A 25184-nucleotide genomic window follows, 5' to 3' on the forward strand; every position below is an offset into this window, starting at 1 on the left:
TCTACTATCTATTAGCAGTTATACTTGGAAGATTTGGGTGGTCCCAATACGTGGCGCATGTCCAATGTGGGGCTGGACTCACCTCGCACGACTTTGTCAGCTGTGTAGCTCACTCGAATTTAAATTTATGGTGTGACCGGAATTAGGCGCGTTCAGCTAATCTAGACTTGTTGGTTCGGCTTAGTTATAACTGACATAAAAAATCATCAATATTGAATATTTCAGGCAATTTTTGATTTATAAATTCTGTAGCAGATTTACACTACACTTTTTCAGCGGCTGGTAAACACGCTCCTAAATAACCTGGTATTGCTTTAAAGCAGATTACTTTAATCTGTCACCTTTCTAGGACATCATTATTTATTAAATTTAATTTGGTGGGATAATTCTGTTAAAATATTTTGAAAATCTAGGAAGCATCCATCCAGCAATTTCTTCCCGTTTGGAAATAAAGTTGTGGTAGTGCTTTTTTTTTGTGGTTGCAGCAGGAGGTCGCAGGATTTCATTAACAAGGAAACATGCAACATAACAATTAGAGAGGAGAGAGAAAGGGAAGAATGGCTTTGGGGTGAGTAAGTCCTTGTTCGCGCCTTTGCCGGCGAACTAGTCAGTCTAAAGAAAAGATGAGCTTTTAGAGATCTAGTGAGGAAAATTATTCCAGAAGATAATTGAGTCTGCCTAAGAGTGGCAATTTACAGTATCCAGATTATGAGCAAGAGAAGCTTCGGCAGCGAGTATGAGGTCGTCAGCAAATAGGAGATTGGAAATAACAGGTGCATAGGTGTTTGTTTGTGCGATCATAACAAATATCAAACGTAAGATGCAGGCTGACTGCTTTGAGGGGATGACGCATTAATCGGAGTGGGGGGAGGGCGAACAAAGGTGGAGCGAGCGCGCCATTTAGACGTCGATCCGCTCCCCAACGTTGATTGTGGGCAAGACGGGCCGGGTGGGGTCCTTGAGCCCAGCCCTTGTGTACGCGGCCAGCGAAAAGGGAGCCCACAAGCCCAGCCAGGCGCGGCGCTCCGCGCTCCTCCCTCTCAATTCCTAATTCCTAATTCCTAAATTCTTGGTGGGACGGGAGACCCCAGCAGCCCGAGGCCTTTCGTTTCCGTCGTCGTCCTCTTTCCTCTCCTCCGCTGTTCCGCTTGGTTAGGTTTAGAGCCGCAATAGCAAACAGCTTGCGCTCCCTCGATTCAGATGGATCATCCTCCCAAGGAGGCGGCGGCGGCGGCGGCGGCGGCGGCGGCCCCGGCACCGGCTCCGGCTCCTACCACCAACGTCAACAGTTCGAGTTCAGGTTTAGCAGCCCCCCAAGACCAGGTCCGGCGCGTCTTCTGCACCAAATGCTTCGACGCTCTCTGGTTCTGCTACTGTACGCACGCAATCTTCCTCCTGTTCCTTCTCTCCTCTCTCTCTTTCTTTCTCTCCGTATTTCTAGATCTCTGTCTGTCTGAATGCTTCTTCGCTGCTCGTTGGGCGGTTATATGCTTGTCCGTTCCCGATCCAATGGTTGTAGGAAAGAAAAAGAAGGGGGGGAGTTATTGGGATGGCAGAGCGAAATCGCTGGATTCCATACATTGCTTTTTTACGTGTTAGTTCATCTCAAATCGACCGTCCGGATCTTGAAAAGAGACGAGGGCGAGCTATAACAGCGCAGGCTTGTGATGGATGGATCGCATTGCCTGCTCTCTGTTGCAACTATACATGTTCCCGATTTGAGGTCCCCAAAGATGGTGGATGTCCCTAGAAATTGAGCGTCTATCTCTGACTCTGATATCAACATCTTTTGTCTGCCCCAGAGCTCAAGGTGGCGGTGCCCTTTTTCATTGCATCTGCTTCGGAACAACAACTTATGTACCCATCTTTAGGCCCCCTCTCCAATTTCAATTTTCGACGATTGAGTAAGCAAGGATGCCGCTGCATGCCGCTCAACTATTTGTTTTATCTCTTCCTCCTATGCAATGGCGGCAGCGATGAGAATGAGGTGCTCGTAGCAGTTCTAGTGGGATCGGGCTGTATTGCATGCCTTAGCTGTTGCCTCATGGATTCCTTCTAGTGGTATGGAGCTTACATTGTAGTGGGGGCTGAGATCAAACCTCATCTCATGGATTCCTTCTGGTGGCCTGATTCTGATCTCTGCCTTTATACTGCTTTGTATTCCTTTAGCTGTTGCCTTCGTCAACATTTCTGTCTCAGCTGACATGGGTACGAGATAAGTCCCATCGGGTTTATATCAATTTAGTTTCAGAATTTGGGATTGCCAAATGTGTTCCAGTTTGCATCAACTAACAAGTCACTCGTCGTAAACGGCCCATTTAGTCATGGATATGGAGCTGTGCCATGCTCATGTGCTAAATGACAAAAGGGCCCGGTATTTCTTATGGATGGATATGCCAGGAAATAATCTTTTCTCAGTTTGCAGCCCCATGGTTGCTAGGGATTGAAAACCTTATAACTTTAGTCAAGCAAAAACTTACATTACAAGCCTCAGAAATTTGGAACTGACTTGTAGCTACTACTGATTTTGACATTCTAATGAAACTGATGCATTTCTATTACATCATCTTGGCAGAAACTGTACCCTTAAACAAGAAATAGTTCATAGAACATTCACTTCGTGATGACTTACATGTTTGTTTTACCTTTTTATACAACACTATATATAAAATTTTTTTGATGGAATAATAGGAGGGTCTAATGATGACCCACCGTCCTTCCAAATTTTTTGACTATTTTTTTTTCTTCTGTATTTTTGTTACTAATTTCTTTCTTACTTATGTTTTTGCTGTGGAAGGGAAAAAAAGGCAGGGCGGGGGCTGAGATTTGTAGGTAGTTAGCTTATGCGAAGAGCTTGTCATCTCTTAGCAGTTCATGATGGTCCAAACTATACTAGAAGTTTTCATTTGTGGATTTTTTTCTTTAGTTCATTTAGCAACACCCATGCTATAAATAGAATCATTGAAGTTTTCTGATACTCAGTTCTTACTCAGACACCTTTTTTGTTACTTTTGTCCTTTTAACTAGTTCAGACATGCGTGTATGCATGCACAGAGAGGGAGGGGGGGGGGGGGGGGGGGGGGGCGCTAGATCCAAGCTTTGCTGGATTTGAGGATTCACTTCAATGACTTTGGCTATGATTAACTCGAGCTTTTTCCTACGCTTTGCCCTAAATGGAATTTTGACTTCTGATTGATATCATCATAGATCAGATCTGCATTTTGTGGATTCAGAGTGCGTTGATAGTCATTCTTAGAACTTGGATCGAGTTCTTGTTCAATAAGATGTTGAATCAGTAAGATGTCCAAGAAGCCTTGGAACATGTAAAGAGGTTTCAACGAGCTAAATTTGCACTCATTGGTCTCCTGGGTGATTTTCATGAGAATTGAAGATGTTGGTTGATCTGATCAGACTATTTCTGAGCTATTTACCCTCCTGAAGAAGGATGGGATATGCTAACCATCCTTAAATTTTTGGCAGTTGATGTAATGATCTTTTAAGTGCCAATTCTGAGAGATCATATGGTTATAACTTGAATACAACTACACAAGCACAGAAATCTGGTGATGCAATTGTTGCAAAGTTGATCGAGGAAGATTCAAGAGGCATGGAAGTTTGCAGTGAGCAAAGCAAAGTGGACTGCTCATTATGTTTAAACTTGAGGACTGTGAACGAGTGCAATACTTTTTATGATGTTCTCATCAGTGATGATCCATTGCCTTATTGCATTAGATTGCTAATCTGATGCATCAATATCAATAGTTAAGGTCAGACAATGCCATGATTCAACAATCCAATTTCATGAACGCTTATTGTCGGTTTCCACCATCAAAACTAGGAGAGTCAATAATAGGATGAAAAAAATGTTTTTTGTCAGCTAGATCAAAATGTCAAGTCAAAACAAGTTGAGATAGCTAGTTTATGAAGCTTTGAGCATTTAATTTATTTCTCCAATATAATTTTCAATCGAGGATCACTTTTGTCTGTTATAAACGATTCTGCCATACCTTAATGAGATACAAGGTTGGAAGTGCTACAAAATGCTAATCTGTTTCACTGAACCCTAGTTATAATAGCTTAGAGTGTTGTTGCAGGATTAGGAAATCATGTTTTTTTCCTCTTTAGTTGCTAGGTTTAGTTTGAGGGTTGTGGTTAATTTGGTTTAACCAATGCTTGTGACAAATCTGGATTTCTTATGTTTCTGTTCAAGGCATAGGACAATCCCCATTAATACAATTTAAAGCTTGCGAATGAAATCTTACAAATCTTTATCTTTTCTTTTTCTTGGATACATGATGGATTACATGTCTAGATCTATGCGTTATGGTGTCATGGGCTTGACAATTCATCTCCTGCAGTAGTTGAACCTTGAACCAGTTGAGAAAAAACTTTTTAGTTTAAGATGTGGTTATGAACATGGGTCCTCTTCTCTTTAGATGCTTGTGTGAGTGTGGATGCGCTAAGTGAAGGGTGGTCTCAAGCTCAGTCCTTGTTATGAAAGTTTTTTTTTTTTTAAAAGCTCAACATACCCCTATAAATTCTGTTCTGATCTTGGCTCAGAATGTAATGAGAAATGCTCAAGCGATTGGGGCCAAATATTTGACTGGCTGTTTTTAACCTGACTTGGCTCAAATTATAAGATGATTTGGTATGCCTTGTAGTAAGAGCAAATAGAATAAAACATTACTTCTTTTTTATTTCCTGGGTTTGAGGTTGAGTTCGGTGAAATTTTTCCTTATGCACACACAGACATCCATACATGCACATGCGTAGGCCATATGCAGGTTAATTAGGAAAGCTTAATGTGCCAACATAATATTTGGTTTAAAGTTTAGTGTGTATTCAAGTTGTGCCAAAACTTTTTAAGCCCCCCAACAAAATTGTTATTTGGCCCAGCCCTTTAAGGCCAATGGTAAGGTTGCTCCATTGTGATCTAGAGGTCGCAGGTTCGAAACACAGAAACTGCTTTTCCGAACATGGAGTTAAGATTGCGTACTTCTAACCCTCCCCAGATTCCGCAATGGTAAGAGCCTTATGTACCAAGCCCCTCAGCCGTCTCAGGATATAGTTTGGGTTGAGCACATCATATAGTGGCCCAGCCAAATATGCAGCCATGTAATTCAATGGCGTAAGGCGCAGATTTTCAAAAAAGGCGTCTTTGGTTTCTGAATTTTATTTATGATATATAGTTTCAAAATGTTAGTGATTTAAGCATTATCAACTGCAGAAACGAAAAAATGTGTCCATATTGACTGCATCAAATCATGAAAACAAGGAAACTTCATTGCTTTGATTGGACACCTCATACTGATCTTTAAAGAAGGTGATATATGATTTACTTAAATGGAAATGAAGTGTTAGACAGTAAAAGGTGAATGAGAAAATAAGCTCCAAAGTGACTCACTTGAAAAGTTGCATCTTGGAGGAGGTGTGTCTCTTCAAAAGAGATGCATCTATTCATTTGTAGGGATGCATCTTTTCATTTAAAAGATATGACTGTAACATGAAAGACATGACTATTCGTAGGGATGTATATATTCATTTGAATAGAAAAGACATGTCTCTTCACTTGGCGTCTATTCTGAATAGTTACTATGAACTCTAAAAATAGAGCCTTGCCCTAACCATTTTATATACAAAATTTTATTTAATTCATTTTGTTCTCTTATTCAAAGAGAGTACAAAAACTCAATTTTTGGTTCGCCGTACAAACAAATTGGTGTGCTCCTTTTGTTTGTGAAGATCATTGTATTCTGGGAGGCAGATGCTCAAGAGATCCAAAGCACCTGTGTAGAGGGCGAGATCTGTCTTAAGGGCATAGTGTCAAACACTAGCCTTGATCTTACATAGATGTGATAAATCTTCATTTGAGGCCAAATTTATTTATTGATCTATTTATTATTCAAGTTATTTCACAAATTCACAATACACACAAGCAACATGGAGAACTAAGGAATAAGCTGTAGTATAGAGCGATGTAGTACTTTGTTCATGTATATGCAAACCCTAAACAGATTGCACATTTTTTCGGCATGATGATTACACACATGATACAATTTTCACATAATGCTATGTTTCAAGCATGTATCAAATAATTTTACATTCTGTTGCAAGGAATTTAGAGCTAACTTCTTAGTTTTTGCTGTGATGTAAATACTTATGGGATTAGTTTATGCTGTGAATGTATATACTTTATGCTGATGCTTGTGCACCATATGGCAGCTCCATTTCACCAGATGCAACAGTACTACAGATACGGAGAATTTGACACTTGCTTCGGGAAGTGGAATGCACTCTTTGACTGTTTGAGCCTCAAAACCAAAAAGTCATCAGAAGTTCAGGTTTGGTATAATTCTAACCATAGCTTATGTTAATTACCATTTGAAAAGCCTTGAAAACCTAGTTAACCACAAAACTGGAAGGTCATCAGAAGTTCAGGTTTGGCATAACTCTAACCATAGTCTATGTTTATTTCCATTTGAAAAGCCTTGAAAACCTAGTTAGCCACAAATGCGTCCTTGGGTAATTTAAGACTATTTTCTGTGGTTACTATTCAGAAATCAGTTTCCATCAAATTGGACGACTATGGTATCTTCTGGTTATCTTACGCAGATTTTTTTTTTCTATGTAAATTGTTACTAATTGGTGTTGCAACCATGCATGTGAACTCTAATTGCGCGTTTGTGTTTGTTAGGTCAAGATTTATGAAACTTTGTGGTTTATCCTTTATGCATCAACTCATTGTCTATTTAAAAGCAAGTCAATATCCTTTATTCATCAACGCATTTTCTATTTAAAAAGCAAGTCAGTATCCTTTCTCTCACTTCCTCCATCCATGTTACCTCGGTTTTCTCCTCATCTTTTTTGACTTTCAACATGGATCTGGGGCCTGGGCCTGTCTATTTCTAGAGACACCTGCATATATTTTTCTGTTGTGAAAATATTAGGTCGAGATCTAATCACCAGGTACCTGCATATCTTGGTTGTATCTACCCCCTTCCCAATCCGTATGAAGCTCATTTGGATTTTGCTCGGATTTTTCAAGATGGCAGCCTAGGATTGGAAAAGTGAGAAAACAATAACAAAAACAAGAAGAGTAGGGAGTAATGTATGCCGCTATTTACAGCTTTCTTGATATTGATTTAGATTCCTCCAAAACAACCCCATGGCATCACATTCTGTATTGGGTTTGGTTTGTTCATTGCAAAATAGTTTTCGGGAACAACTGCTTGCCTCTGTGTTACTGGGGCATCTCCTAAAGGAGCCCAAAAAGTCTATGATTAGTCAACTGTTGATCTTGAAGGGCGTATATGAGTGGCTGCTGGACGCATCAAGGTGGTCATAGAAACGCATCGATAAAGTTCTCGTGTGTACCATCATGTTAAAGTTCTACTTTTGATCATTATTGATTTCTTTTCTTTTTTTTTTTTACTTTTGTCTCTTGGTTCTTTGGATGCGCTATTTTCGACATCATGCATGTACGGGTTTCCAGTATGCATATGTTTTTTGTCAGTCTTAGCTTAAGGGCTTCGTCTCGTTTTGTTGCAGGAGATTTTAGAAGCTCGTGAGAAATCGAGGCCACATATCTGGGAATATCGGACGGTTGAGGAAGCCTCGGTGAATTGGTGGAGGATGTATGGCCATTTTTTCAAGTTCCCTCCTAAACCTGATTCGTAAACTTACCCAGATTGCTCGGCTCTTTTCCCCCGAGCGCGCACATTACATTGCTTCGGTTAAGTCTTTGAGCTTATAGTTGTCTTCCGAAAAATAAAGACTCGAGGCGGGTAGTCCCATTAATTAGCCAGAGTGCGATGTATCTGAAAACACTCGAGCATCCGTTGAGCTGGAGGTTTAACCTTGAAAGAGGGCTGGAGGTCAGGAAAGAATCACACAATAGGTTTGGATGCTGTCTCCTGTTCTTCTTACTTTAATTATCACCTGGCAGCTTTATTTGTTGTTTTCTCCTTTAGTCGGTCGTATGCCTTATTAAAAGATGCAGGAATTGAAAGCTCTCACCAGAAAAGATGTTTGAACTCTCTCTCTCTCTCTCTCTCTCTCTCTCGTTTCTCCTTTTGTTTTATTTCTACAAGGCAACTGCGAAGAATCTAATATGAAAATGCCCACTTCGTAGATTATTATACAATCATATCTCTACCATCTAGGCTTTATCGGAAAACCCAATCATTTTTTAAAGCCGGGGGAGGTGGGAAATGGTCTGTGATGCGAGTCATCTGTACGCAACCGCGAATATGTACGGGAAGGTCTTTTGACCGGACTCTTGAATTTTGGCCGGAAAGCTGCGATGGAGCCCTGGGCATATTTGGTCGCTGCAAACCGTATCTGGCAAAGACCTTGCTGGTGGCGAGCTGGATCCACTGGAATGGGTAGATGGTGGGTGATCTAAGTCTTGATAGAAGAGGAAGGAAATAAATGGAACGCACCGGCTTTGTTTTGCTCTTTTGTGGTGGAAATAGTCCTGCAGACGTTGCCGATCCAAATTAAACGGCCGAAATAATCTAATTGGAACAAATGCAATAGGGATCATAAAGAATCCCTGAGCCCGAGGGCAGCACCTCCGAAACGTCGGCGTTAATAGATTCCCTGTCCTTTCTTGTATGTGCGAGTCACGCGGAGCTGTTCTCTAATCTGGGGTTTCGAAGTTTTCAGTTTTTTCATAGGCAAATAATGATGGCTGTAATAAGCCCCTGAGAAGCTCGCACGAGGTTGTTGGCTGCCGATGGAAAGAGAGAGCGGCAGGTAGGGAAAGAGGGAGCGCGTGACCGATGCATCACGTGCGTGTGGCTCGCTCCGCTTCTCTCTCCGGGTGAACAGGAATGGGAAAAAGGTTGGCAGTGGTAGCAAGCGCGTCACCATCGTCGGTCGAGCCCGCTGCCGTCCCGCATCGTTTTACTTGGGTTTCTCCGAAGCCTTGCTGCGGTTGCCTCCCACGGGAGAAGGACGCACGGATGGCAGAAAGAAGAGGGGGGCTCGATCGAGGTGATGGATTCTCGGGCAGCCTGGGCGTAGCCTCGGCTTTCCCTGTTCTTCTCACGCTGGGAGCTGGCCCACCTACGTCAAGTCGTTGATGATGGATTGTGGTCAAACCGGCACCATTTGCTCTTTCTCTGTCAGGTGGGTCATCCAAGGTCCCCAATGGACCAAGGCGGTCATCATCATCTCTTTCGTAGGCTCCTGCATGCGTTTACGGCTCATTCTGATGCAATATTTTTGTGCTGCGCGAGGGACGGGGTTGCGTCTTTCGCGCGATTCACCTTACTTCGCGCGCGAGGCCACCGCTACCGTTGGATGATCACCCACGGATCATTTTGAGATCTGCGATTACTATAAGATCTGTGCAGATGAATGCACGGTGGAGTTCAGAGTGCTTTGACATCTGTGCAGGCATGATTCAACAACGGATCCCTGCCAAGAGAGATGAATCATTTTTTATTCGCGAAAGATACCGCTTCTATCCGGTAACCGATCACTGATGCACCAATAAAAAGGGTATCGTAGTATATATAGTTTGTGGACTAGACGAGGCTGATAATATACGTACATAGTCTCATTCTCATGTGTATGGAGACTAATTTAGTATTTTGAACCAATAAAACCCAAGCCACAATAAAACGTTGTTACTGTTGCACCAAGGCCGTCTTCTAAATTACTAGTGCAGCAACTAATTTGCAACTTAAATTAAAATGTTCCTATCACCAAACTCCATTCACTTTTAAAGAATTGAAGACTGGTTAGATTGCGATATATGAGGAGCATTATTTGACAAAAAAAATTACATAAGGGGTGCATGCTTCTAATAGAAAATCCGATCGGGATGTTGATTGCATATTATGATTACTATGTAAAACAATCTAAATTATTTCTTACCAAATTATATGAAAGGTGAAATATCACTTTAACTTAATGGTAAGTCACTAATAATAGAAATAATCAAATTTATAGCTTTGATAATTGCCGGTAAGAATTTTTTTTTGGCTTTGGTCCAGTAAGAATTTTTCATGCCATGTTTTTTTGCAGCGTAGCTCATAGTAATCAAATCCTAACACGTTCTTTAAATCACATGAAATGAAGAAGTGCATCATGGACACCAAAAATCCAGTGATGTACCTTACACCCTCTTTAGGAAAAGTAATAGCGATGTCCCTCCAACTTTACTTCAAACAGACTTTAACCCTAATTTTTTTTAGGAAAAAAATAGTCCCTCAAAAATATTTTTTGTGTCAATGCAATCCAACTATTTATTTGTTCCCCCTAAATTTTGAGTGATTAATTAAAAAAATTTAAACTTCAGAGGGGAGATGTTTGTCAATAAAAATGTAAAGGATGTTGCCGTATTCTCTCCATCCACTTATTTTAGGAAAAGTGACCATGCCTCCCGTGTGAAGAAAAGTCTTCACTTCTCCTTGCATGTTGAGGTTGACCGATGATTTGCATGACCAACCTCAGCCATATATTCAAGATAGAGCGGTGGCGTGGCATGCCAACGTGAAAAAAATGTATGATGATGCCAAATAAAGAAAATCAATTTGTTGGTCTCTGAACAGTTTCATGGAGTTATCCACTGCCAACTAGTAAGATGGTGCGGACATAGTAGCGATCGAGGCTACCCAAGCTTAGGTGGATGATGTACTTTTGAAAGCTTTAGTTTCGAGGTGACCTCTCTGATATGAATGGAAAATTTTATTTTAACAGTTAAAATGGTTTGAGTTTTTGATAGTTCAAATTTAGATTTTTGGATCTAGAATATCAAGCAAGTATTGAGATTTATTGCCAAATTCCAATAATTCTATCAAGATCCAGAATCATATTAAATTAGATCGAGATTTAGATCGACGTAATATAAAAGTTTTTTTTTTAAGTGGAGTAGGATAGTGATAATTTTATTTTTTGATAGAAGATGGTGATGTTTTTTTTATTGTACCAACGAGAGCGTATAGTTTTATTAAGAAGGGGAAAGAGTTATATGCGTCTTTTTTAAGAGAGCGAGAGAGGCAACTTGGAGAGGTGGGAGTGTGGTGGAGACGTCCCAGGGAAGTTTTAAGATAGGAGAGGAAAAAAATTAGTATGATGACTCTGTTTGTGGATGGCTTCCTTGGGTGAGAGGGGGTCGAGTTTGGCTCTTTACAATTATTTTAATAAAAAAGCTTTTCTTCTCTTTTCGATTTTTTTTTTTCTTTCATGATTTCTTTTCTGTAGATGTTTGTTTGAATCCTTTCGGCATCTCTTTCTTGTTATTTTTTTAGATGTTTGTTTTGAATTTTGGGCCAGTGTATTTATTAATTTACACTGAGTATCATGCTGTTCTACGGCAATGGACGTCTAAAAAAATCCGCTTTTTTTTTCATTAAATAAAAATCGGCATCTCTGGGCATTGGATTCCGGTGTCTTACAAATCGCAAGAGAAGGCACCATTCAGCTAATAAAATTAGGTAGTGCCGGTTGAACGTTTGAAAAATCCAACTCAGCGCCCGTGAATAGCTCCCCCGTTCAAACTCCTAACGCCGAGGGGGGCCAGGTGACGTAGCCCATCTTAGATCAGCCGACAGGCCAGCAAGGCAGGGATGTTGGGTGCCCGGAAGAAGACAGCGGAGGGAGGCCTCCCCTTGGCGCCATTTGGTGGCGCGCCGGGGACCCAGGGGAAGCTCTCCCTCCCGACGTAAGCTCGAGGATTCTGGAGGGTTTAAGGTAGGCCCACCGAGGGAAGGGAAGGAAGGCCAAGCTAACGTCGAACGAGTCCTCCGACAGCTTTTAAGCCTGCTGGTGCTTGTATTTTTTTTTTTTTTTTTTTTTGCTTTGAAGGCGGAGAAGCCCCTCCACAGTTCTTTATTTCTCCCCTGCCATTCTTTTTTACAACTATATTTATGTATATATTTATGCCGCCTGCCAGCTAGCTTCCTTTCTCCTTTCCCTCCCTCCCACTTCTCGCTCTTTCTTTAAAAGAGGAACTGCAAATGCGACGCTCGGATTTCATTTGGTTTCAGAAACGGAGAGCGGTGTTGGGATATGCACCCCCTCTCCCCAAATTCTTTATCATTAGGATATAAGTATTGATTATTTATTAATATAATTCAGAGAGGGTTTTAGCTTTTACAGCGCAGCAACAGTTGACCGGATCAGATTAATCTCTTTTCCCATCCCCTTCCTCCCTCCATCGATGTCTGTGGAGGGGCGTCCTTCTTAATTTTTTTCTTTTCAAAAGTTTAAAGTTACATCTCGCTCCCAAGCGAAAACCGCCTTTTTTTTTTATTGCTATTTCTTTTTGTTCTGGGGTGGTGAAATAAATTAATAAAACCGCCTTCCTACTTATCTACGTATAGTGCGTGAAAGAGACATGCCGTAATTACTCAAAAGCCCCTGTTGTTGTGGCTTGCTTCCCATGGAGGCCACCACCTTTGCGGCTTTGCTCGAAATACTTCCTCCGTCCGTTCAGAGTGCGTATGATTTTCGGGTAAGAGTAAGGAGATGGATGGAGATTTATTAGGGAAGAGTCTCCCCTAAATCTGCCAACTAGTCTACTAGATTTGCTTCTTTATTCCCAATCCTATAGTTTTCTGACGGGTAAAAACTCGGCGCTCGGCAGTATTATAAGGGGAGGGTCTCCCTTAAAGCTACCTACTACATATAATTCTTTATAATTCTTTAGTTCTAACGAGCAAAAGTTGGGGGCTTGGAATTTTGGTATCTACCGATTGGCCATTTATGGTTGAACGACTCGGAGTGGATTTCAAAATTTTTTTTTGAAAAAAAAGGAGAGAGAGAAAACAAGGAGGATCCAGGAAACCGCCCCGCCCTATAAATAAATGCATTGATTCGATCGCTTTCTTTTTTTATCGCCTTTTGTCCTCCATTTTTTTTCCGTGACAATAGCAAACCCCGACCCCCACCCTCCCTAAAAAAAAAAAGAAGGAAAATTATGACAGGACCTCGCGCACTTGACTGTTCTGCTATCGTATCCTTTTTTTTTAAAAATTAAAATTATAATATATTTTTTTAATTTTAAAAATTTTAAACGAATTTTCTGAGTTTTCGAACCATTCCAAACTTGCCCTTGGACTCTCTAACCTATGAATGGCATTAGCCTATTCCAGTATTTTTTTAAGATCTATCCAGATGGATAAATAATCTAAATCATCTACATGGTCGCTTTGAGATCTATGCAGGTAGATGAATGAATAATCCTGGTCATCCATACAATCACTTTGAGATCCGTACAAGTGGATGACTATTTGGATCATTTATATGGTTGCTATAAGATCTATGTAGACGGATGAATATTCGGATTATCTATGCAGTTGCTTGGATATCTGTGCACGTGAATGAACATTTGTATTGCTTCGAGATCTGTACAAAGAGATGGATAATTCTGATCATCTATTGATTGCTTTGAGATGTGTGCATATTGATAAATATCAGATCATCCACAATTGCTTTGAGAGATACACATGTGAATGAATATCTAAATCATTTGCGGTTGTTTTGAGATCTATGCAGGCATCATCCTCTTCTTCCTCTCTAATCGTCTTTTCTCCTCTTCTTTTTTTCCCTCCACGTCGCTAGCGGTCAGATGAAAGCATATGTGGCAACACCGGTGAGCCTCTCACAACAACATCGATACACCACTCCATCATTTTGTGGCGAATCTCTCTCTTCTCTCCAAAGTCTAGGGCTTCTGACTCCGCCTAAACCTTAATTTTCCCCAATTTCTTCTAATCTCTTGATTTCTGACTCCAAATTCTATTTCGATAATCTCAACCATAGCCTAGTTCCGACGTCTTTGATTATCTTGATCTATTCTCACCTCACCAAACCCCGATCTCTCAGGCTCAAACCATCCACCGCCTGCCCTCGTGCCCCACTACCAGTGTTGGGATCTTCAACAATCACAGCCCATGTTGAGGGAGCGGGTGGCGCCAATAGTGGCTGGTGTGGAGAAAGCCCTCCTCCCATATTTCCTTTCTTGCACGAATTCGGATCATCCATTTGCCTTTGAGATTTGTGCAGATGGATAAATATCTAGGCTTTGAGATCTATGTAGATGGATGAATATCTGGATTATCTATACGGTCGCTTTGAGATTTTTGTAGGTGGGTGAATAATTTATATCATCCACTAGTCGCTTTGAGATCTATGTAGATGGATGATGATTCTGGTTGTGCTTTGAGATCTATGCCCGACGAATGGGAGATTCAGCGTAGAACAATTTTATATTATAATACGATGGTCACATGATGTAATGGAGATGAGTCAACTTGGAATAATTTGCAAATTTGGGTTTTTTTTTTTTGAACTTCTTAAAGTTAAAAAAAAAAAGTTAACCAAGGTTGGCCTAAAATTAAGAGGGTATTGTCGTAATTTTAATTTAATTAACTAACTGGATACGAACGAATTGCCGCTAGGTTTAGGTTCTGCAGAAGAAACACGGGCTGGACTATGTTTTCACTGTATTCCCAGATTCTCCAGCTCCACTTTTCCCAGCCCAACTCCCCACGAGATAAAAAGAAAGCCCCTGGAGTCTGAGGGCACGCACCCTGCCCTGCTTGGTGGCATCGACGTCATTCCGAGTGGTTTCAAGGGGTTTAGAGGTCACTTAAAGAGAGGGAGGAAATTGCGTGTGAGAGAGAGATGAGGGGAAGTGGAACCCGCTCTTTCTATGTATTTGTCTCTCGCCTCACGGTTGCGGTAGCAGCAGCCGGAGGAGGAGCAGGCGAGGGAGAACAAAGAAAGGGAAAGGGAAAAAATAAAAAAAGAAGGCAAGGAAAGGAAGAAAGGGATAACCAGAGCAGCTTTTTTTTTTTTTTGTTCCTTTTCCTTTGTCCGTTTCTTTCTCTTTCTCAATCGACGACGGACGGAGAGTAGAGTAGAGTAGAGGAGAGGAGAGGAGAGGAGAGGAAAGAGAGGAAGACTCGCCCGCCCTGCTCGTCGTCGCGTCTCATTCCAAAACCCAGAAAGGAAGAAGAGGAGAAGGAACGAAGAAAAAAGAAAGAAGGAGATCGAAACTTTATCCAACCACTCGATCGGGTTTTCTCTCTCCTTCCCTTTGCGCTGCTGCTGGTGTTCCTATTGTCCGTCTGTCCGTCTGTCGGCGTGTCGGATAGCTCGCTAGTATATGCATGGAAGGGAGGGAGAGCGTCGTGGTGAGTGGTTCTCCTGAAGTTGGAGGAGGAGATGCGGGAGGGGCGGCGAAGGACTCTCCTTCTTCGACCCCATCGCCATCCCCGACTCCGTCCCCGCCTGCTGGTCCGGGAGCGGTGGTGCCGCCGGTGCCTGGCATAGGGATGGGGATAGCGACGGGCATGAGTACGGGCGTCGGGAGCGGCGGCGAGGATCTTGCGCGGAAGAAGCGGGGGAGGCCCCGCAAGTACGGGCCCGACGGAAGCAGCATGGCCCTGGCGCTGTCCCCCACCACCTCCTCCTCCCCTTTCTCTCCCGTCGGCGGAGACTTTTCCAGCAAACGGGGTAGAGGGCGGCCACCAGGCTCCGGCAAGCGCCAGCTCCTTGCAGCTCTCGGTCGGTCCTCTCTCTCTTTCTCTCCCTCTTCTTCTAACCTCCCCTTCCAAGTTCCAACCTTGACTCTCTCCTCTTTCCCTCCCTCGCTTGCAGACGCTTCTTCTTCTTTTCTATCGTTTTCCCTGCTACCCATTTTTATTTACGGTTCCGTGACTGTTTGAGTTGGTGGCAACTATTTCTTTTTTTTTCAGTGTCCTGATATCGAACAGTTAATAGTTTGGTCACAGTGGGGGGAAAAGAAAATCATTGGTAGATAAAGTTGCTAGCTTTTAGGAGAGCCGAGACCGTAATGCTACGAAAAAAAAAGGGGAAATCTCTCGTTTCTTTCATCTTGATTTCATAGATTATGGCAAGGAACCCCCTTCTACTTCTGTTCTTCTTGGTGGGCTAACGCTGGTAGCGGGACAAAAGCCCGGCCTTTCAAGCGTTCCTTGTGAAGAGAATATTTTTGTGCTGTGCTACCGGGTTTACTTTCTTGTTTGGCATACACAAATCGGAAAATAAGACTGAAAAACACCTAATATAATGACCCAGCAGCAGTGCTTCATCCGAACATCAACTCGCTATCATTTAGAGGGTGGATTGTTCGGTGCATAACCGTGCAATACTTGTCTCATCTCACGTCCCAAACTTTTGATTTTTGAAGGGGAGTGGTTTGCGTACTCAGCTGGAGGAAATTTCACACCACATGTTGTGACCATAGCCACAGGGGAGGTAACACATCGCAACTACAAAGCTGAAATTTTTGCTCCTCATCTCATTTGCTGTTCTGAATGCCTTCCCAAACTACTTTTTAAATTGCACCACACGACCGGAGATTGAATAAGTCGGACTTTATGCTGAAGAATTCCTTTGGCCTTGGTAGGATGTTGCTGCGAGGATACTCTCCTTCTCCCAAAAGGGCCCGCGGGCAGTTTGCATTCTCTCTGCTAATGGAGCTATCTCCAATGTCACTCTACGCCAGCCAGGTTCTTCTGGTGGCACCTTGACATATGAGGTATGAGCTACGGCTTCTTATTTGCGCGCATTCAGGTTTATTTGCTTGTTGATGAGACGGCTAAGTTTTGTTAATGCGTCCTTATTACCTTGAGTGCCACTTATCTCCGCTCAACAGCTGCTTGGAATATGAACACTCAGGTTTTCAATTTTTGTCTCCATGAAAGCATGCCATTACCAATTATCTTGATACTTAACCTTGGCACGTTATAATTAGATACTTAAGCCCTTAGGTTATTCCTCTATATCAAACTTAAACTTTTAAAACTCTTTAGGAGTGGTTTAGATTTGTACATGTCATCCAGTCGGAGGATTGAAAAGCTAAAACCAAAATACGTTGAAGCTGACAAATACTATTTGTCCAGATAAGAAATTATGTAAAAGGCAACGTTTTAACATCACTAAGAAGCATCATATGTATGGAAAGAGAAAGTAAAAAAAAATGTATGCTATGTCTTAGCATGAGATAGGATTAATATTGTATTGAGGAACTTAGGTTATATCAATCATGTAATTTGATTAGATATATTGAAGTTCCATGATGGACTGATGGTGCTACACCTCATATAAAACATAACTAAAAATCCTTTTATTGGGTGGGTGGAGGGGTGGGGTTTGAGGGGCTCTTCCTTTCAATCATGTGATCCAGCAATGATCCATGGAGCCCCTACTCCAGACATTATGTATGAGATTCAAGCAATTCCATCCAAAATCTGCTACTTTGTTCAATTTTTTAGGTCCGTGAATGAGAATCACCTGCACCAGCCTTCTGCCTTGGTTAATAAACTACAAATAATAACTCTGGAATGATATCTTTCATCAGTTTCAGCATCAAAAAAAGAGAGATGACTCCTGACTGTTCCAGCTCAACCATCAAGTGACCAGATTTTACAAATTAAGCAAATTCCCTGTCCTTAGCATTTGTCATTTCCACAAGTTTTAGAGGCTTCTTGAAGGTTGGTTATTTTGTTTTTTCACTGTCAAAAAAACTAGTATTCGACACTACACTACACTAGCTTCTTGTAGTTATAGTTTTGTTAAATCTACCTAGATGTCTAGTTTGTTGCTCTTGCATGTGGTTTAATCCAGTATAAGGCAGTTTATCTGGGAACTTGATAGTAAATGCTTAATGCTAAGTAGCTTTGTACATGCTAGTAATCTACATTGAAAGGGGACAAGAGGTTCCTCATTTGATCCCAGAAGGTGGAATTCCCACCATGTTTCTCAAATTGAAAAAAAGAGATCAAGGAATAAAGAAAAGGAGAGGTAAAACCAGTATCTTTGAGGGGATCAGCCATCCTAAAATCACTTAGAGGGTGATTTTGCCTCCTGGTCAACAGTAAATTTGTTCTAGCATGCTGTGCCCATGCATCACAGTGCTTTATATTACTCACATTGCTGACCTTCATCCTAAGTGAGCACATTTAATTTGTGTCTTTTTATTTTCTGACATTTTTAGATGTTTAATATTCTATCATAAATCAATCAAAAATGCTTTAATTTTTACATTCTCCGACTCTTTTTTCGACAAAAAACATGATTTTTTTTTCAATTTTTTGATTATTTTAAGGATTCTTGTTTAGGAGACATATGGATCACCATCTCATGAGAGGGACTCTTCCAGTATTCTCAGAGTTTTCTTCGCATGTAGGCTTTTTTTCTTCTTAACACTGCCTCCTTATATGCAACACTCAGCATCCCTTTGCGTTGGAGTCCCATTCCAAGCATTTATTGTAAGTAGGAAGCATATTTCCTGTAGTGAGAAATGTACAGACGCATGTCTTCATGCATAAAACATTGCAGCTAAATTTCAAGGCCGATGATCATCAATTCCATTGCTTGTGTCTGAGTCTTCACAAGTCCTTTATTATATATCAACTAGTATCTTTCCTGGAAGACCCATGAAGCTTGCAAACCTAACAATGTGGCTCTGAAGGTTGCATACAGCTGCATCTTAGACATCTTTTGAACTAGGGTTCCTTCTGCTCATGTCTACCTGCAGGAGCTCGTGTTCATCTTCACTGACTTTTGATTGTGCTTTCATCATGATGCTCGAGATAATTCAGGTCACAGGCTGAAAAATTTTGAGGTTGCCTAGGCGATTTAAGAGAACTTCCATTTGGCTTCATGTAATGTGCCAATGCGCTCTACTAGAAACAGTAAATGATGTTTCTGCTAAGGGTTAAATTTTTGTCATTGTTGCAGCCAATACGGCTTCATAGTCCATTATAAACAGGTGCTGAATTGTTGAATTTGCCTAAAGGCCAGTTAGTGCACATAGACATGCATCTCTGGGTGATAAGATGATAAATAAAATCGTAAATGCTATCAGATAAAAGCCATGGTTGTATGCATATTAAAACATTTAATAACTAGCAAGTCAGCACTCAGCAGTTGTACTGTAGGATCAAAAAACAATCTTTGTTCCACCTTCATGTTCATTTGCAATGTCTCTTCTCCTCTCTTTCTTCTGGGTTGTATTATCTATTTTTTTTTTATCTTCCTCGAGAAGAAAAACAATACAATGGGTTCTAAGCTGTTCATTATGTTATTATGCAGGGCCGCTTTGAGATTCTATCTTTATCTGGCTCCTTCACAATTACAGAGAATGGTGGCGTACGCAGTAGAACTGGCGGGATAAGTGTCTCACTTGCTGGCCCTGATGGTCGTGTGGTTGGTGGAGGAGTTGCTGGATTACTGCTTGCGGCCAGTCCAATTCAAGTAACATAAAACTTCTCTTGTCTGCTATAGAAATGTCTGACTTGTTCCTATATCTTACATGGTACACTCCACTATCATGTGGTGTACCGGGAAAGCTGTCCTGCATAAAACTGCATGGGTTAGTTAATATTACTGGACTCTGACAAAGAGGGGATTACATATCAAACTAGGTGCTAATAAGTAAGCCTTCTATCAGCAACTCGGCTTAGGAAAAGGGCATTCATACACTATGCAACAGAAGTTTACTCCCCTATTACATAATAGTACAAAGTGTCTATATTGAACCGGTATGGGTTAGCATCATTCTGATACCTGGCAGAAATTTCATGTAGTTCTGTCTTCTGGACTACTATGGCTTATGCAACATTATGATGTCTAACAGGAATTATATGAAACTTATGTTCTCTAGGTTTCGCTCCATGTAGAAATTAGTTATCAACCTTCTATGTGTGTTTTCAATTGTACCAGCTAAAGAAAGGCTATTTTATCGGGTCATAAGTGATGAATCAGGAGCATTGCGTAATGTGCTAGCATGATATTGTTGTATATCATGGACCTCTGTGCTTTGGGATCTTGCATGTTTTGCTATATAAACTGATAACTTACGAGATTTGAATCTCTGTTTGCAGTATAAACATCGTATTTTGAAGTCACTTACTATGTATCAGCTAATTAACCTCAGATAGATGGGATGAGGCCAGCTTCATTTACTATATAATCTGGAAAAGGGCCATGAAGATTAAGGAAGATAGTAGCACATACACCATTTGCTATTTTCTGTTATTTCTAAATGAATCATTACTATAGCATAGTTAGTTACAGTAATGTGTATTTTGATGCTTAAACAAGAATCATCAGAATGAATGAAAAAAATCAACTCTGCCAAAGCTCAATTGTGCCAGTAAATTTCAAGTTGCCCTCTACTAAAGAAAAAGGGAAAATTGAAAAATGCATAAGATCCAAGTCCTTGCTTTCTAAAACTTTTAGTATGCCAGAGTTCTGAAGTGGAAACCACTAAAAGCCAGCATTTTTGTGACATCTTGATTTCCGAGCACTTCCACTGTACTGAAAGTAATCATTGTGTATATTCTTGTGAACTTGCACTGATCCATGTGCAATCAGGCTATCTTATACAGTAAGGGGGTGCAGTCCTAGGACTGACTCCAAAGTTAGTGATGCTAATGAATTGCTGCCCTCTCAATTTTCAGACTCAATAAAGAAAGCCCGAGCCTAGTCTAGCTCAGTCAGTGGAATGAGACTGGACTAAGCTAGGTAAGCCTAAGCCAATGGTAACTATAATTGTTCCATACAGGATGACTAAGTTTTACGAGTTAGCTTGTTTTTCAAATACTTTGTTATGTTTTCCCTGTATTTTTGGTCCCTGGCTGTATTTTTGGTCCCTGGGCGTCGAGGAAACGATCATGGTGTCTGAGTATTAACAAGGTATGATATGAACAAGCTGATCCAAATTATGGTTTAGGAGAATTTCAAAAAATGCCATCCGTTCTGGAGGTCACGCTGTGGTCGAGCTGTTTCTGTCTTGGGACTTTTGACATTCCTGTATGTATGATGTAGAATATAGCGTATGGGAGTACTTTAACTTGAACGGTCATACAAATGCATTTATCTTTCTATTCCGATGCTAAAGAAATAGTGTTTCTTCAGGTTTCTCGGATGTAAAAGATGCCCCGATGATGTGGTTTCTGTTGCTTTTGCAGGTGGTCGTTGGGAGTTTCTTACCAAACACTTTTAAGGAGCATAAAAGGAAGGCCATCCAGGAACCGACCTACTCACCAATTCCAACATCTACTGGAGTATTGACAACAGCAAGGCCCCTTTCTCAGGCAAATCCTGATGATGAATGTGAAACCCCGGCCTCGACGATACCCGGGCAAAGCCATGGAGATGTGGAAAACAGCATGAGCAGCAACCCCCCAAATCTGAACTTCTCTTCTTTCCGGATGGCAGGTTGGAACGGTCAGCAATCATCGGAGCACAAACCTTCTCCTGATATTAACATATGCTTACCCGGGGAGTAGAATCAAGCTTCCTGTATTGCACTCCTAACCCTAGCGTACTATTCTAACATGACCGATTCTCTTGGTTAGGTGTTAGGCTAGTGACGCTTCAGCGAGTGTAAGATGACGTGTGCTCTGATGATTGTTTGGGTTTTCTATATTATTCTGATGTCTCTGTAACCTTAGACCAAAAACTCTGGGTATCTTTGTTGTTCTTGTAGTAGTCGTCGTCGTCAGGTCTTTCGTTGTTTATCTAATGACCAGTGTATTGTCCATGGATCTTCTTCTCAAGTGGTTCAAGCTTATGCATCAGGTGGAATTCAGTAATGCCTCTGTGATATTCATGTAGATCTATTGTTTTTTTTGGTTCTTCCCGTTACTTCTTCGTAGAAAGATCTTGGGTATTTTTGATGAATCTTTTTGGAGGTCGTCGCAAGCATGCGATTGGTCAAGCTGGATCGGATGACACCTTGACCATAACAAACGCAGAAACACATATCTGCTCGAAACAATCTCGGAACAAATTGCTATTTGTTAATGTTCTGTTCTTATTTGAGCTACGCAAGAGTAGGACTAGAGACCGCAACGTACCATCTTGCCGCCACGCTTGACATGAGTCTAATTTCCGTCGCAGAATAGAAAGAGGAGGGGGAGAGGAGCTTCAAGCTCTTCGCGGCTCGCCATGCTTTGCAGAGAAGAACGGCGTCGCATGCATGCCGTAGCCATACTCTTTCTGGTTTCAAGCATCGATTGGATGATCGCAGCCGTCCAATTGGGTGCTGGATATTCTGTACGCCCGTGATCTCTACTGTACGCCACTGACGCGAGATCACTAAGCCGGGCTATCGGAATTTTACCTTTCCGTCGTCATCAACGGGAGGACATGATAGCCTTGCTGCCTGGCTTCGCCAGAATTTTACCTTGCGCGAATGCATTCTTATTTTTCCTCTTTATTTTCAGCAGTGCCGGTGGACTTCAATCCTTTATAAGAGACCCTATCCTCAACATGATTTTAGGCACGGTCAGGTCCCAGATAAACGACGGATCGTATTTAGAGCTCTTTAACCTATTTGCATTGTTTGTCCTGATAAAACAATCAAAATTAGTTATTCTCTTAGAAACTAATAATTATTTATCCTTACTAAGTTCTGCCAGAGTTTCAAGCATGTCCACTGTGACTGGGTGATGGCATTGCAATAGCAAAATATGCAGACACTTTGTTGCTCATCTGACCAATACTCTAACCAACGAGCAAGTAAAATATGTTTGAAGATAGAGTTAATTTGACCCTTCTGGTGTTTTTATATTGATTCTATATGCAGCTAGAATTAAGCATGCACATTGCATAGGAAAATCCGAAGGATGGATGTCCGTATCTACCAAAAAATATTGATATCAATTTTTTCATAACTAATAATTATATTCTCTTTTATTCTATATCATTTTATTATTTCTTCCATTTAATCTAGAAGATCTCTCTCTCTCTCTCTCTCTCTATTACACAAATAAAAAGAGATTTTCTTATTATTGAGCTAATCTTCGTTCACATCTAAATCAGACCATACCATGAATATAAGCGATGTTTAAATGACAAAGTGACCATATATTTTGTTATAGTGGAGCACCACCACGATGTCGAAGTTCCAGTGGATGGAGGCCCGGGGAACGGCGAGACCAAGGCAAGGAGAGCGGCCTGGATGTGGATGGATTTAACACCAAGCCGCAGTAATGGAGGATCGAGAGCGAGCTCAGGGGTGAAAACAAGAGATAGGAGAGAGATTACCTTTGGAAGGAGCCATAAGAAAGGCATTTAGGGCTCGTTTGGTTCACGAAAAGTATTTTTCCTTCTAGGAATATGATTCGTGGGAAACAAATTTCTAGAAAAAGAATGCCTAAGAAAGTACTTTTGGCATGTTTGATTGACCATGGAAAAGTGACAAATTTCGAAAGTGTTTATGTTTAGTTGGCAATCCACTTTTCTGAAAAAGTTATGTATAATTCCTATTATGCCCTTAATAAAAAATTAGATTTTTAATGTCTCTTTAATGCTTATTTAATGCTGAAAGACTTTTTTGGAAAAAAATAAAAATAAAGTGATTTCCGCCTCATGAGAGAGTAACTTTCCCATGTTTCTCATGGAAAAGACTTTTCATAAAATGTAGGAATTATATTCTCATGAGAATACAACTTTTCCATCTCTCTTCTTTGAAAACTCCAACTAAACAAAAGGCATCTCATTACTTTTTCGTTGACTATATTTTTCTCCTCCTTTTTCCGCGAACCAAAACGAGCCTTATGGTTTAAGGTGCACAGCATCACAAGTGGAGGAATCGCGATAACATGAGAAATCAAAATAAGGATTTACCATATGGGCTGACGCGCTTTCCATCTCAGCCGACATCAATCGACATTTCGTTTCAATCTCCGTCTCGGGCCCGACCTAGATGTCAGCCATATCGGAGTCCTAAAGCCCTGGGAACCGGATGCCGTTGAGACTGTTCCAGAGCCATCATCCGAACTTCTCTTTTTTTTGCATTTTTTTTTTTAAAATTTCATATTCTTGCCGATAGGACATTAGGTGAACGGTCGGATAGCGCCCGCTGATAAAGGACACGCGTGGCGTAGACGAACACGTGGCGGAACCATCCACCAGCTTCCATCCCCTTCCAGACCCCTCGAGCCGGGAAACCTTTCCTCTTCCGCCGCATATAAAATTCCCTCTCTAGCTTTGGAACCCCTAGCCGGAAGAAATGCAGTATTTCTTTCAGCAAGCAAACGCCCGTCGAATCCCAAGCAGACACCCCAGGCAGAAGAGATACTAATACATAAGAGAGAGGGACGAGTGCCGGTGGATGATGGAGATCAGAGGGGAGAGCCGTGACGAGGAAGGGAAGAAAGAAAGTGGAGAAGGTGGAGGTGCCCCGGACGCAGCGGCCGGACACCATCCGCTACTTCGAGAAGAAGATGGTGGACAAGGGGGTCCACCGCATGGACCGCCATCCCGTGGATGGCCTCGGCGGCCTCCACCAGGTCCCCAAGTCCGGCCACGGCGGGAAGTTCACCTGGGAGGGCCCGCCGACGAGGCCTACAACGAGCTCGAGCCCCTTCCGCCCGCCATCGACCCGAACGATCCCAACTACGTCGAGGAAGAAGAGGAAGAGCCCACCGGAGGCAGAGGAGGACAAGATGACGAAGCGGAGGAGGACGTGATGACGAAGCCCAGCGATGCGGTCGTCGTTGGAGAAGTGGAGGTGGCCAAAGTGGCGGAGGCCAAGCAAGGGGTCTCCAGGGTCGAAGTCCTCCCTCCCCTCCAGCCCTAAATAAAGAGATGGAGGACCCTTCTCCCTCGCTTGGCGGTCGCCCCGGCGGGTTGGAGTTGGCTTCTTGAAGCTGCTTCCCTTCTATTTTCCTCTACTTCTTAATGTTTACCGTAGTAAGCCTGCACCAGGTTGCGATGTAATGTATGGCTGAAGTTTGTAAGCTGCGATGCGTGGTTTTCCGCGTCCCACGATCGCCACTTTATATGGATGAATAGAAAAATATTTCTATCACTACGCTTTTTTTTTTGACTAATTAATGTAACTCAGTTTATCGGTTTTAACTCGGTACCCTGAAGAGTATTGAATAAGAAGCTGCTACAAAAATTAGAAGAACAACTTACGTTCTCGCTGCTCGTGTCCGAATCCCACCACATCCTCGGCTAGCGATGTCCTCGAGTAGAAGACGATCATTATTAACATGGCTGCAAAAATCTCGCAAACCTACAATTAGATGCACCTTCTACAAAACAAAACAGTCGGAATAGCAATTACAATAACGGATCAAGATGTTGCAACCCCACTCGGTTCCGTCAAAAGTAAGACATCATATAACAAGGGTAGGTAAAGAATCTTCTCATGCTCAAGCTTGCACAAAGCCAAATAT

The 25184-nt window shown here is 41.7% G+C and overlaps 2 protein-coding genes and 1 pseudogene across 3 annotated transcripts; all 3 read left to right on the forward strand.

Annotated features, from left to right (window-relative positions):
- Window positions 1-831: 831 nt before the first annotated feature.
- LOC120103912 (uncharacterized protein C227.17c-like) lies at window positions 832-8033 on the forward strand. Of its 2 annotated transcripts, none has more exons than XM_039130676.1 (3): window positions 832-1375; window positions 6223-6346; window positions 7549-8033. In XM_039130676.1, exons 1-3 carry the CDS (start codon window positions 1201-1203, stop codon window positions 7556-7558), a joined length of 309 nt encoding a protein of 102 aa, XP_038986604.1. In that variant the 5' UTR covers window positions 832-1200; the 3' UTR covers window positions 7559-8033. The 2 variants fall into 2 exon arrangements, with proteins under 2 accessions (XP_038986604.1, XP_038986603.1); XM_039130675.1 differs by having other exon boundaries at window positions 988-1375; window positions 6223-6341.
- A 6596-nt stretch (window positions 8034-14629) lies between these two features.
- On the forward strand, window positions 14630-21587 carry LOC120112102 (AT-hook motif nuclear-localized protein 10-like). Its single transcript, XM_039130677.1, has 5 exons — window positions 14630-15525; window positions 16172-16239; window positions 16391-16522; window positions 19081-19242; window positions 20961-21587. The coding sequence occupies exons 1-5, from the start codon at window positions 15129-15131 to the stop codon at window positions 21279-21281; spliced, it is 1080 nt and encodes a 359-aa protein (XP_038986605.1). The 5' UTR covers window positions 14630-15128; the 3' UTR covers window positions 21282-21587.
- A 2398-nt stretch (window positions 21588-23985) lies between these two features.
- On the forward strand, window positions 23986-24626 carry LOC120112103 (annotated as a pseudogene).
- Window positions 24627-25184: the final 558 nt, after the last annotated feature.

The sequence above is a fragment of the Phoenix dactylifera genome, chromosome 10 (genome assembly GCF_009389715.1).
Source record: "Phoenix dactylifera cultivar Barhee BC4 chromosome 10, palm_55x_up_171113_PBpolish2nd_filt_p, whole genome shotgun sequence".
Lineage (NCBI taxonomy): Eukaryota > Viridiplantae > Streptophyta > Magnoliopsida > Arecales > Arecaceae > Phoenix > Phoenix dactylifera.